Source organism: Penaeus vannamei, chromosome 16, assembly GCF_042767895.1.
Source record: "Penaeus vannamei isolate JL-2024 chromosome 16, ASM4276789v1, whole genome shotgun sequence".
Lineage (NCBI taxonomy): Eukaryota > Metazoa > Arthropoda > Malacostraca > Decapoda > Penaeidae > Penaeus > Penaeus vannamei.
Genome location: NC_091564.1, coordinates 8,113,637 through 8,126,136, shown reverse-complemented (window position 1 = coordinate 8,126,136; position 12,500 = coordinate 8,113,637). Strand labels below are relative to the sequence as shown.

Here is a 12,500-nt window from a genome sequence, read left to right as displayed (position 1 = left end):
AAACCCCCATTAAAACTCCCATGTTGTTTCTGGTAACTGTATATATAGATGGTGTCTTCTATATCTTTCTTCTGGGAAAAAACTAAGTATTGAAACCTCATTAAAAGTTCCCATGTTGTTTCTGTTGACTATATATATAGATGGTGTCATATATCTTTCTTCTGGGAAAAAAACTATGTATTGAAACCCTCATTAAAAACTCCCATGTTGTTTCTGCTAACTGTTTATATAGATGGTGTCTTCTATATCTTTCTTCTGGGAAAAAAAGCTATGTATTGAAACCCTTATTAAAAGTTCCCATGTTAATTCTGCTAACTGTTTATATAGATGGTGTCTTCTATATCTTTCTTCTGGGAAAAAAGTTATGTATTGAAACCTCATTAAAAGTTCCCATGTTGTTTCTGTTGACTATATATATAGATGGTGTCATATATCTTTCTTCTGGGAAAAAATGCTATGTATTGAAACCTCATTAAAAACTCCCATGTTGATTCTGGTAAACGTATATGCAAATGGTGTCTATTATATCTTCTGGGAAATGGTTCGATATTGCTCAATCCTTTTCTAGTCCTTGTGGTATGTTGACATCCTTGTGGGATTCCTTCCTATGCAATATTTCGTTTTTTATTCATTATGTTTTATTCAGCATATGTCGCGACCGTGTTTGTTCGAATTTCTCTGTCTTTGTCTTTATTCTCTTGTTATTGTCTGGTTCTTTCTGTCTCCCATTTTCACTCGAGGTTTTGTCTCTTCTTCTTTTTTATTCACATTTCTCTATTTATTAGCTTTTTTTCCTAGTCCCGTTTTCACGCGACTTCCTAACAAAGCTAATCCCAATGATTTATTTCATCTATTTTCTTTTCTTCCATTTCACAGACCTATTTTATTCCCTCCTTTTTTAAGCGCGACCCTTGACGTCAAACCAAACACTCTTATCTATTAATTTAATCTGATTTTTTTCATAACTGCTTGCGTATTGACTTACCTTATCATTCTTATCAATATTATCATAATTTTATTTATTCCATTTTTTCTTTTTTTCATTTTATTATTCATTTATTTACCTTTTTACCGTCAGATAGTTCATTCACTTTATTCCATTTTTTCTTTTATCATTTCATTATTCATTTATTTATATTTTTAGTGCCTGGTAGTTCATTCACTTCATTAATACATTAACTTATTTTTTTTCCATAATTATATATTGCTTATTGTCGCCCTGACCTCATTCCAGAAGGTCACATCTATCGATTTGATTTGTTTAGCTATTTACCTATTATTTAACTATCTATCGAATATCTATTTTTATATTTGTTTATTATTTATTTATCTATCAATCATTTATAGATGTATTTGATTATCATTTATCTATCTATATATTTATCTATCAGTTATTTATAAATCTATTTCTCTATTAGTTGTTTATATATTTATCTATCAATTCTTTCTCTATCGATTTGTCTATTATCTATTTATCCATCAATGATTTGCTTAACTACTCATTCATTTATTAATTATCTATCAAGCTATTTACTTATCTTTCAATTATCTATCAAATTATTTCCTTATCTATTAACTGTCTATCAAGTTATTTACTTATCTATCAACTATCTATCAAGTTATTTACTTATCTATCTCTTCTTCTTTTATTCATCTATTTACCGCCGCCTTTGACCTCCCTTGAAATATCTTGACCTCCCTTGAAATCACTTGACCTCCCTTGAAATTCTTTGACCTCCCTTGAAATCCCTTGACCTCCCTTGGAATCCCTTGACCTCCCTTTAAATCCCTTGACCTCCCTTTAAATCCCTTGACCTCCCTTGAAATCCCTTGACCTCCCTTGAAATCCCTTGACCTCCCTTGAAATCTCTTGACCTCCCCTGACCTCCCTTGACCTCCCTTGAAATCCCTTGACCTCCCTTGACCTCCCTTGAAATCCCTTGACCTCCCTTTAAATCCCTTGACCTCCCTTGAAATCCCTTAGCTCCCTTGAAATCTCTTGACCTCCCCTGACGTCCCTTGAAATCCCTTGACCTCCCTTGAAATCCCTTGAAATCCCTTGACCTCCCTTTAAATCCCCTGACCTCCCTTTAAATCCCTTGCCCTCCCTTGAAATCTCTTGACCTCCCTTGACATCTCTTGTCCTCCCTTGACCTCCCTTGAAACCCCTTGACCTCCTTGAAATTTCTTGACCTCCCTTGAAAACCCTTGACCTCCCTTGAAATCCTTGACCTCCCTCGACCTCCCTTGAAATCCCTTGACCTCCCTTGAAATCTCTTGACCTCCGTAGAAATCTCTTGACCTCCCTTGAAATCCCTTGACCTCCCTTGAAATCTCTTGACCTCCCTTGAAATCTCTTGACCTCCTTGAAATCTCTTGATCTCCCTTGAAATCTCTTGACCTCCCTTGAAATCTCTTGACCTCCCTTGAAATCTCTTGACCTCCCTTGAAATCTCTTGACCTCCCTTGAAATTTCTTGACCTCCCTTAAAATCTCTTGACCTCCCTTGAAATCCCTTGACCTCCCTAGAAATCCCTTGACCTCCCTTGGAATCCCTTGAAATCTCTTGACCTCCCTTGAAATCCCTTGACCTCCCTTGAAATCTCTTGACCTCCCTTGAAATCTCTTGACCTCCCTTGAAATCCCTTGACCTCCCTTGAAATCCCTTGACCTCCCTTGAAATCTCTTGACCTCCCTTGAAATCCCTTGACCTCCCTTGAAATCCCTTGACCTCCCTTGAAATCTCTTGACCTCCCTTGAAACCCCTTGACCTCCCTTGAAATCTCTTGACCTCCCTTGAAATATCTTGACCTCCCTTGAAATCCCTTGACCTCCCTAGAAATCCCTTGACCTCCCTTGAAATCCGTTGCCCTCCCTTGAAATCCTTTGACCTCCCTTGAAATCCTTTGCCCTCCCTTGACCTCCCTTGAAATCCTTTGACCTCCCTTGAAATCCCTTGAAATCCCTTGACCTCCCTTGAAATCTCTTGACCCCCCTTGGAATCTCTTGACCTCCCTTGGAATCTCTAGACCTCCCTTGAAATCTCTTGACCTCCCTTGACCTTCCTTGAAACCCCTTGACCTCCCTTGAAACCCCATGACCTCCCTTGAAATCCCTTGACCTCCCTTGAAATCCCTTGACCTCTCTTGAAATCTCTTGACCCCCCTTGAAATCTCTTGACCCCCCTTGGAATCTCTTGACCTCCCTTGCCCTCCCTTGGAATCTCTCGACCTCCCTTGAAATCTCTTCTCCTCCCTTGCCCTTCCTTGAAACCCCTTGACCTCCCTTGAAACCCCATGACCTCCCTTGAAATCCCTTGACCTCCCTTGAAATATTTTTACCTCCCTTGAAATCTCTTGACCTCCCTTGATCCCTTGAAATCCCTCTTGACCTCCTTTGAAATCTCTTGACCTCTCATGAAATCTCTTGACCTCCCTTGACCTTCCTTGAAACCCCTTGACCTCCCTTGAAACCCCATGACCTCCCTTGAAATCCCTTGACCTCCCTTGAAATATTTTGACCTCCCTTGAAATCTCTTGACCTCCCTTGATCCCTTGAAATCCCTCTTGACCTCCTTTGAAATCTCTTGACCTCTCATGAAATCTCTTGACCTCCCTTGAAACCCCTTGGCATCTCTTGACCTCCCCTGAAATCTCTTGACCTCCCTTGAAACCCCTTGACCTTCCTTGAAACCCCTTGACCTCCCTTGAAATCTCTTGACTTCCCTTGAAATCTCTTAACCTCCCTTGAAACCCCTTGACCTCCCTTGAAATCTCTTGACCTCCCTTGACCTCCCCTTGGGCGGGCACCTACCTCACTCGCTCTCCTCACTCCTTCCCAACTCACAGATTCCTTCCGAAGACGACACTTCCGGCCCGGTATCCAAGGCCGGTATTGGACTCAGGGCGATTTACACTCGAAGAAATTGACCTCCCTTGACCTCCCTTGAAATCTCTTGACCTCCCTTGAAATCCCTTGAAATCTCTTGACCTCCCTTGAAATCCCTTGAAATCTCTTGACCTCCCTTGACCTTCCTTGAAATCTCTTGAAATCCCTTGACCTCCCTTGAAATTCCATGACCTCCCTTGAAACCCCTTGACCTCCCTTGAAATCTCTTGACCTCCCTTGACCTCCCCTTGGGCGGGCACCTACCTCACTCGCTCTCCTCACTCCTTCCCAACTCACAGATTCCTTCCGAAGACGACACTTCCGGCCCGGTATCCAAGGCCGGTATTGGACTCTGGGCGATTTACACTCGAAGAAATTTACACTCGAAGAAATGCAATGGCGTTTGACTATACAAGTGACAGGGGCGTTAAGGGCGGGAATCCCTTGATCGAGGTCGCCGGGTTGCATTCCGGGAAGAAAGAAAGAAAAGGGAAGAAGAAATAGAAAGAGAGGAAGAAGAAATAGGAAGAAAGGAAGAAGAAATAGGAAGAAAGGAAGAAGAAATAGGAAGTAAGAAAGAAAGAAGAAAAGAAAAAGAAAGAAAAAGAAAGAAAGGAAGAAGAATTAGAAAGGAAGGAAGAAGAAATGGGAAGAAAGAGAGAAAGAAAAGAAGAGGAAGAAGAAAGAAAGTGAGAAAGAAGAAATAGGAAGAAAGAAAGAAAGAAAAGAAGAGGAAGAAAAAAAGAAAGAGAAAGAAAATAAAAGAAGAAACAGAAAGAAAGAAAAATAGATAGGATTCTAGCGGTTTTGGCATCTCCTCGGATTATCGGTTACATAAAGGCCTTACATAACGTAAAGTCGGATATGTACATCAACCTTAAAGTCCAATTCTATGTTTTTGAATCGTTTATTCAAGTTTATCTAGATTATCAGTCGTTTGCGATAAAGGTGTCAAAATGGCGAAGATTTTTTATTTTATTTTATTTTTATTTAAGATCTATTGATCTGAGAGGAGAATTAAACCTTCAAGTGCGAATGATGTTTTTATTTTTATTTATTTATTTATTTATTTATTTTTGATACATACTGTACTTCAATACTTACTCCTTTCATGCATCTAAACAAAATTTTCCATTTTTTTCAGAGTGTAAATAAATCTAAAGCTTACCCTTTGGAGAAAGAGTTTGACATCACTGTCCGATGAGTAAAAATATCACAGATTACCTATAAACGTCCTTAGTGCGTGGAAACCCTTTGAAACCTCCATGAACCACCCTCGACTAGATATAAATCACAGTAAAATCACAAAAGGATTACATAAAGTTGCTATATATAGATTATGAAAAGACATTACCAACGTAAAAATACATAAAAATACATGCATGAAAATACGTGCATACATAAAGATACAAACAGGAAAATGTATACATAAATATACATACATACATAGATACATAAAAATACATACATAAAAATACTTACATAAGAATACATACGTAAAATACTTACATAAAAATACATACATAAAAATACATACATATTTAAAATACATACATACCTAAAAACACATACGTAAAAATACATACACTACGTAAAGATTCCCCAACCATGCACAGACTACGTAAAAGCAAACATCCAAAAATTACGTTATGAACCCCATAAACATACATAAATCATATTAGGAAACCCCCAACTATACACATAATGTGTAAAGAAAACCCCAACCATAAATCTTAACATAAAGAAACCCTACAAAAAGAAACCCCATTTAAACTACAAAACGAACCCTCCAACAATAAATAAATCACATAAGGAAACCCCCAAACCATACAAAAGCCATACAAAGAAACCCCCAACCATACATGTATTATGTCAAAAAACCCTTAACCATACATGTATTATGTCAAAAAACCCTTAACCATACATGTATTATGTCAAAAAACCCTTAACCATACATGTATTATGTCAAAAAACCCTTAACCATACATGTATTATGTCAAAAAACCCTTAACCATACATGTATTATGTCAAAAAACCCTTAACCATACATGTATTATGTCAAAAAACCCTTAACCATACATGTACTATGTCAAAAAACCCTTAACCATACATGCATTATGTCAAAAAACCCTTAACCATACATGTATTATGTCAAAAAACCCTTAACCATACATGTATTATGTCAAAAAACCCTTAACCATACATGTATTATGTCAAAAAACCCTTAACCATACATGTATTATGTCAAAAAACCCTTAACCATACATGTATTATGTCAAAAAACCCTTAACCATACATGTATTATGTCAAAAAACCCTTAACCATACATGTATTATGTCAAAAAACCCTTAACCATACATGCATTATGTCAAAAAGCCCTTAACCATACATGTATTATGTCAAAAAACCCTTAACCATACATGTATTATTTCAAAAAACCCTTAACCATACATGTATTATGTCAAAAAACCCTTAACCATACATGTACTATGTCAAAAAACCCTTAACCATACATGCATTATGTCAAAAAACCCTTAACCATACATGTATTATGTCAAAAAACCCTTAACCATACATGTATTATTTCAAAAAACCCTTAACCATACATGTATTATGTCAAAAAACCCTTAACCATACATGTACTATGTCAAAAAACCCTTAACCATACATGCATTATGTCAAAAAACCCTTAACCATACATGTATTATGTCAAAAAACCCTTAACCATACATGTATTATGTCAAAAAACCCTTAACCATACATGTATTATGTCAAAAAACCCTTAACCATACATGTACTATGTCAAAAAACCCTTAACCATACATGTATTATGTCAAAAAACCCTTAACCATACATGTATTATGTCAAAAAACCCTTAACCATACATGCATTATGTCAAAAAACCCTTAACCATACATGTATTATGTCAAAAAACCCTTAACCATACATGTATTATGTCAAAAAACCCTTAACCATACATGTATTATGTCAAAAAACCCTTAACCATACATGTATTATGTCAAAAAACCCTTAACCATACATGTATTATGTCAAAAAACCCTTAACCATACATGTATTATGTCAAAAAACCCTTAACCATACATGTATTATGTCAAAAAACCCTTAACCATACATAATTTACACAAGGAAACCTCCAACCATTCGTAAATTACGCAAAGAAACCTCCAACCATAAATAGATTAGATGAAGAAATCTCAACCATACATATTGTAAAAAGAACCCTTCAGCCATGCAATAAAACCCCAACCATACATACATTATGCAAAGAACCCACACCAATGTATGATTTAAGCCAAGAAACCCCACCCATGCATAAACTACGCAAATTAACCTCCACCCATACACAAATGATGTAAATGAAACCTCCAACCATACATATTTATGTAAATAAACCCCTCAACCATAGATTAATTACAAAAAAGAAAGCCCTGAACCCCACACAAATTACACGCCAAATAACTTTAATTATATACGTAATCATAATCATAATTATACTTAAAACACAAGCCACAAAAGCATAACAAAGAACCTCATGACGTACAGAAACTTACGTATGCCTGTCCACAGTTCACGGCATGTTTATGCACGTATGCCCGCACCACATTTCACAGCATGTTTATGTACGTATGCCCGCACCACATTTCACAGCATGTTTATGTACGTATGCCCGCACCACATTTCACAGCATGTTTATGTACGTATGCCCGCACCACATTTCACAGCATGTTTATGTACGTATGCCCGCACCACATTTCACAGCATGTTTATGTACGTATGCCCGCACCACATTTCACAGCATGTTTATGTACGTATGCCCGCACCACATTTCACGGTATGTTTATGTACGTATACCCGTACAACAGTTCACGGCATGTTTATGCACGAATGTCCGTACAACATTTCACGGCATGTTTATGTATGTATACCCGCATAACATTTCAAGGTATGTTTATGTACGTATGCCCACACCACATTTCACGGCATGTTTATGTACGTATACCTGTACAACATTTCACGGCATGTTTATGTACGTATGCCCGTACGACATTTCACGGCATGTTTATGTACGTATGCCCGCACCACATTTCACGGCATGTTTATGTACGTATGCCCGTACAACATTTCACAGCATGTTTATGCACGTATGCCCGTACAACATTTCACGGCATGTTTATGCACGTATGCCCGTACAACATTTCACGGCATGTTTATGCACGTATGCCCGTACAACATTTCACAGCATGTTTATGTACGTATGCCCGCACCACATTTCACGGCATGCGCATGTTGGTGTGTGTATAACGAACGACCAAAATGAAGCGTCGATTCCCCCAAAGTATAAAACGCTGGACCGCACAGCCTCATCATAACCTGAAGCCCGTGATGGAAGGTGGCCATTAGCGCCTCCCTCGAGGTTCTGGCAAATATGGAAAGGGTGAGAGAGAGAGGGAGAGGGAGGGAGGGATAGAGGGAGGAAAGGAGGGAGGGAAGGAGGGAAGGAGGGAAGGAGGGAAGGAGGGAGGGAATTGAGGGAAGGAGGGAGGGAAGGAGGGAGGGAGGGAGGGAGGGAAGGAGGGACGGAGGGAAGGAGGCAGGGAGGGAAGGAGGGAGAGAGAGAGAGAGAGAGAGAGAGAGAGAGAGAGAGAGAGAGAGAGAGAGAGAGAGAGAGAGAGAGAGAGAGAGAGAGAGAGAGAGACAGAGAAAGAGAGAGACAGAAAGAGAGAGGGCAAGGGAAGGGAGGAGGGGGAAAGGGGCAAGGGAAGGGAGGAAAAGGGGAAAGGAAGGAGGAGGGATAATGAGAGAGAGAGGGAGATAAAATTAAGAAAAGAATAAGTGCTGTGAAAAATAAGAAGGGGAAGGGAATGAGGAAGAGAAGAAGATAAAGACGGAGAAGGAAATGGTGGAAAAAGGGGGAAGGGTAAGAGAGAGAGAGAGAGAGAGAGAGAGAGAGAGAGAGAGAGAGAGAGAGAGAGAGAGAGAGAGAGAGAGAGAGAGAGAGAGAGAGGGAAGAAAATCGAGTACTCTATTAAATATGAAGAAAAAACCAACCAAAGAAAAGAAACAGGATTTGTTTTGTTTGTTTATTTCTCCAAACTTCCCTTTTGCTGCCACTTCTGTACCCGAAAATCGCAATGAAGCCCAGAAGAAGCTGATGTTGGAGAATCTGTGTTTGTTCCATTAAAACTTGAGCGACTTGGGGTGTACAAGTGCCGTCGGTGGCAGAAGGTGCCAGTCGGTAAAATTGTGGGTGGCAGTTGAAAGGTAAACATTTACTATTGCTATTGTGGGAGGGTTGTTGCAGCGCCATGGTGGTAATGGTTATGGTGATGATGGTAATAATGGTGGTGGTGGTGATGGGGATGATGGTGGTGATGATGGTAATAATGGTGATGATGGTAATAATAGTGATGATGGTGATGATGGTGATGGGGATGATGATAATGGTGGTGATGATGGCGATGATAATGGTGGTGATGATAGTGCTGCTGCTAATGATATATATACGCGCGCACATAAATGTATGGAGATATATACCAGGCCACGTACCTTAGGCAGAGAATACATTATGACTTAAGAATGGGAGAGAGAGAGAGGGAGAGAGAGAGAAGGGGGGGGGGGGCGAGTGAGTCCTGTGTCCTGTGATGCACAAGGTAATATGCCATTTTCTTGGAAATAGTGCATAACTGTGCAAATTGTGTACATAAGACTGGTTTAGAAGAGAAAGTATTTTGCTGTCATTACCTCCTCCATGGAGGTTATGCTTTTGGTAACGTTGGTTAGTTAAATTGTTGATTAACAATAACTCAAAAAGTTATGAACAGATATTTATTATTATTTTTTGTTAACCAGGGATTTGTCTCAGCCCAACTTGAATGCCATTAAATTGGTTGTGATCCGCATCCAGATTTTTAAAAGGATTCAGTAGCATTGCGAAATAGGGAAACGAACGTCACCAGTATATTCTTTATTTAGCTGTTATCATTCTTTCTTCTTTAAATATTTTCTTTTACAGGTGTTATAATACTTTCCATCGATGTTATTCTTATTATTGTCTCATTATTGTTGTGATTATCATCTCTATAGTAGTAGTGTTATAAATCTCGTCCCATTTTAGCTTCTAATTCCCATTATCTCAACTATGTACTCTATTAGCAGTAGCAGCATTAGTGTTATCAGCCAATTTGGTCTCCTGTTTCGTGGGACAGATATTTTTTGTCATAATCGTAAGTATCATGAAGAGTATTATCATAATCTTAATCACAATGATCATCCTTGGCATTGTGATCTTCACTGCTTAACAATAATTTTCAGTAAATTGATATCAGGGTTACCTATGCTAAAAGAGCAATGATAAAAAGGATGATGAAGACGATACTAATGATGATGATTACTGATAATAGTGCTGCTAATAACGACTAACATTATTGCTACTTTCGTCATTCTTATTGATAATAATTATCATCATCCTCATCTGATAACTGAAATTCTAGCTTCATTATAATTTTATAATGAACATAGATAAGATTTACAAAATTATAGGAAATAACAATGTCGCTATAGGTAAAAAGCAATGCAGATTTAAGAAGGCTCCGACTGAGGACTCCCTTTTTATCAACGTTTTTTTTTCTTATTTTTCGCGCCAAGGTTATTAGATCGCAAAGTCATTAGTTCAGATATATAAAAAACCTGCTTCCGTCTTCCTGCTTCCTGCTAACGAACCCTTAATGCCTCCTTATGAGTGTTTAACGACACTATCGCCGGCTGAGCGTGTACCCTAATATGGAGGTGTGAGGAACAGCGGCTGGGGGAGGGTACGTGGGAGAAAGGCGAAACGGGATGTTATTAGTACATATAAGAATAGACATACACGTATAGACGTAGACATAGACACTGTGTGTGTGTGTGTTTGTGATCACATACGCACAAACACACACACACACACACACACACATACACATAGACACACACACACACACATAGACACACATACACACATAGACATATACACACACATTCACACACACACACGTGTGTATATATATATATATATATATATATATATATATATATATATATATATATATATATATATATATATATACAAAATATATATATATATGTATATACGATTATATATATATATGTATATACGATTATATATATATGTATATACAGTATATATATATATATATATATATATATATATATATATATATATATATATATATATATATATATATATATATATATATATATATATATATGATCCTATACGGAAGCATAAAGCCACATGAATATATCAATGCCTGTAAGGATGCATGTCCTGTGCACGCACCGACGCAGACCCTGTGTACATAGAGCATATATGTGGACAACATTCCTAATAGTGCTGACGTGCATCGGGCACAGATCCACTCACGCTGTATTGCACCATTTCTGCTGACAGTATTGCAGTTTCAACCTTTGTCAGGGCAGCGTGGCGAGGGCCCTGAATTCCAGATGTATCAGTTATATTTCATAACATGGAATATACCGGTGGGAGATTGAATTTTTTATTTTTTTATTTTTTATTTTGTGTTTTAAAAAGATACGTAGTTTAGGTACTAGGTCTGAGGAAATAGAGAGAGGGAGAGGGAGAGGGAGTGGGAGAGGGAGAGGGAGAAGGAGAAGGAGAAAGAGAAAGAGAAGGAGAAGGAGAAGGAGAGGGAGAGGGAGAGGGAGAGGGAGAGGTAGAGGTAGAGGTAGAGGTAGAGGTAGAGGTAGAGGTAGAGGGAGAAGGAGAAGGAGAAGGAGAAGGAGAAGGAGATGGAGATGGAGATGGAGATGGAGATGGAGAGAGAGAGAGAGAGAGAGAGAGAGAGAGAGAGAGAGAGAGAGACAGACAGACAGACAGACAGACAGAGAGAGAGAGAGAGAGAGAGAGAGAAAGAGGACAAACAGATAGAGAGAGAAAAAACTTGGGTGGAAATACTGCTTGAAAGAAGAGAAACATAAAAAAAGCAAATAAGAACGACAAGAAAATAAATAGAATGAAAATATCAGATTAAAAAAATCCGACTAGTATAAACAAACAAAATATGGGTAGAAAAGTTATCCTTCTTGAATGGAAAGACATTTCTGCCTTTATCAGTTCTATAAACTGGACAGCTAAGGTTGTAAAAAAATCCTAAAATATTGATATTCAGCTGTGATAATGTTTTTATTTTTATTTCTATTTTTTTAACAATTATTTTTCAACATTAAAGGGGTTAGAGAGAGGGACGGAGGCGAAAGTTGGAATAATTAACTGAAGGTGAATTAATTAATTAACTTTTTAACACTAATTAAAAAGACATAATTAGAAGTATGAAAAAATAAAGAGTTTCGAGGAATGATAAAAAATAGATAAGAAGTGGGAATATTAAAGAAAGAACATAAGTAAAAGATGAAGAAGAGAAAAATGAATAACTAAGAGAAGTAATTACAAGATAAATAGAATGATATTAACTGAGAGAACGATGTTTATGAGGAATGACAAAGAAAAGAGGAATTAACTGAGGAAGAATGAAAAAATGATAGTAAAAAATAAAAGAATGATAATTAGATATCTT

At 37.7% G+C, this 12,500-nt stretch overlaps 1 protein-coding gene across 1 annotated transcript; it reads right to left on the bottom strand.

Annotated features, from left to right (window-relative positions):
* Window positions 1-1,951: 1,951 nt before the first annotated feature.
* On the bottom strand, window positions 1,952-4,356 carry LOC138864413 (ribosome-binding protein 1-like). Its single transcript, XM_070131518.1, has 3 exons — window positions 3,915-4,356; window positions 2,911-3,745; window positions 1,952-2,795 (listed from the first exon to the last, which is right to left on the bottom strand). The coding sequence occupies exons 1-3, from the start codon at window positions 4,354-4,356 to the stop codon at window positions 1,952-1,954; spliced, it is 2,121 nt and encodes a 706-aa protein (XP_069987619.1).
* Window positions 4,357-12,500: the final 8,144 nt, after the last annotated feature.

Excerpts from the sequence above, each read along its gene's own strand:
- LOC138864413 (XM_070131518.1), bottom strand. The coding sequence starts at position 4,356 with ATGCAACCCGGCGACCTCGATCAAGGGATTCCCGCCCTTAACGCCCCT. Across the intron at positions 3,746-3,914 it reads GGAGGTCAATTTCTTCGAGT|GGAGGTTAAGAGATTTCAAG; the intron begins GTAAATCGCCCT and ends AGGGGTTTCAAG. Across the intron at positions 2,796-2,910 it reads TCAAGGGAGGTCAAGGGAGG|GGAGGTCAAGAGATTTCAAG; the intron begins GCAAAGGATTTC and ends AGATATTTCAAG.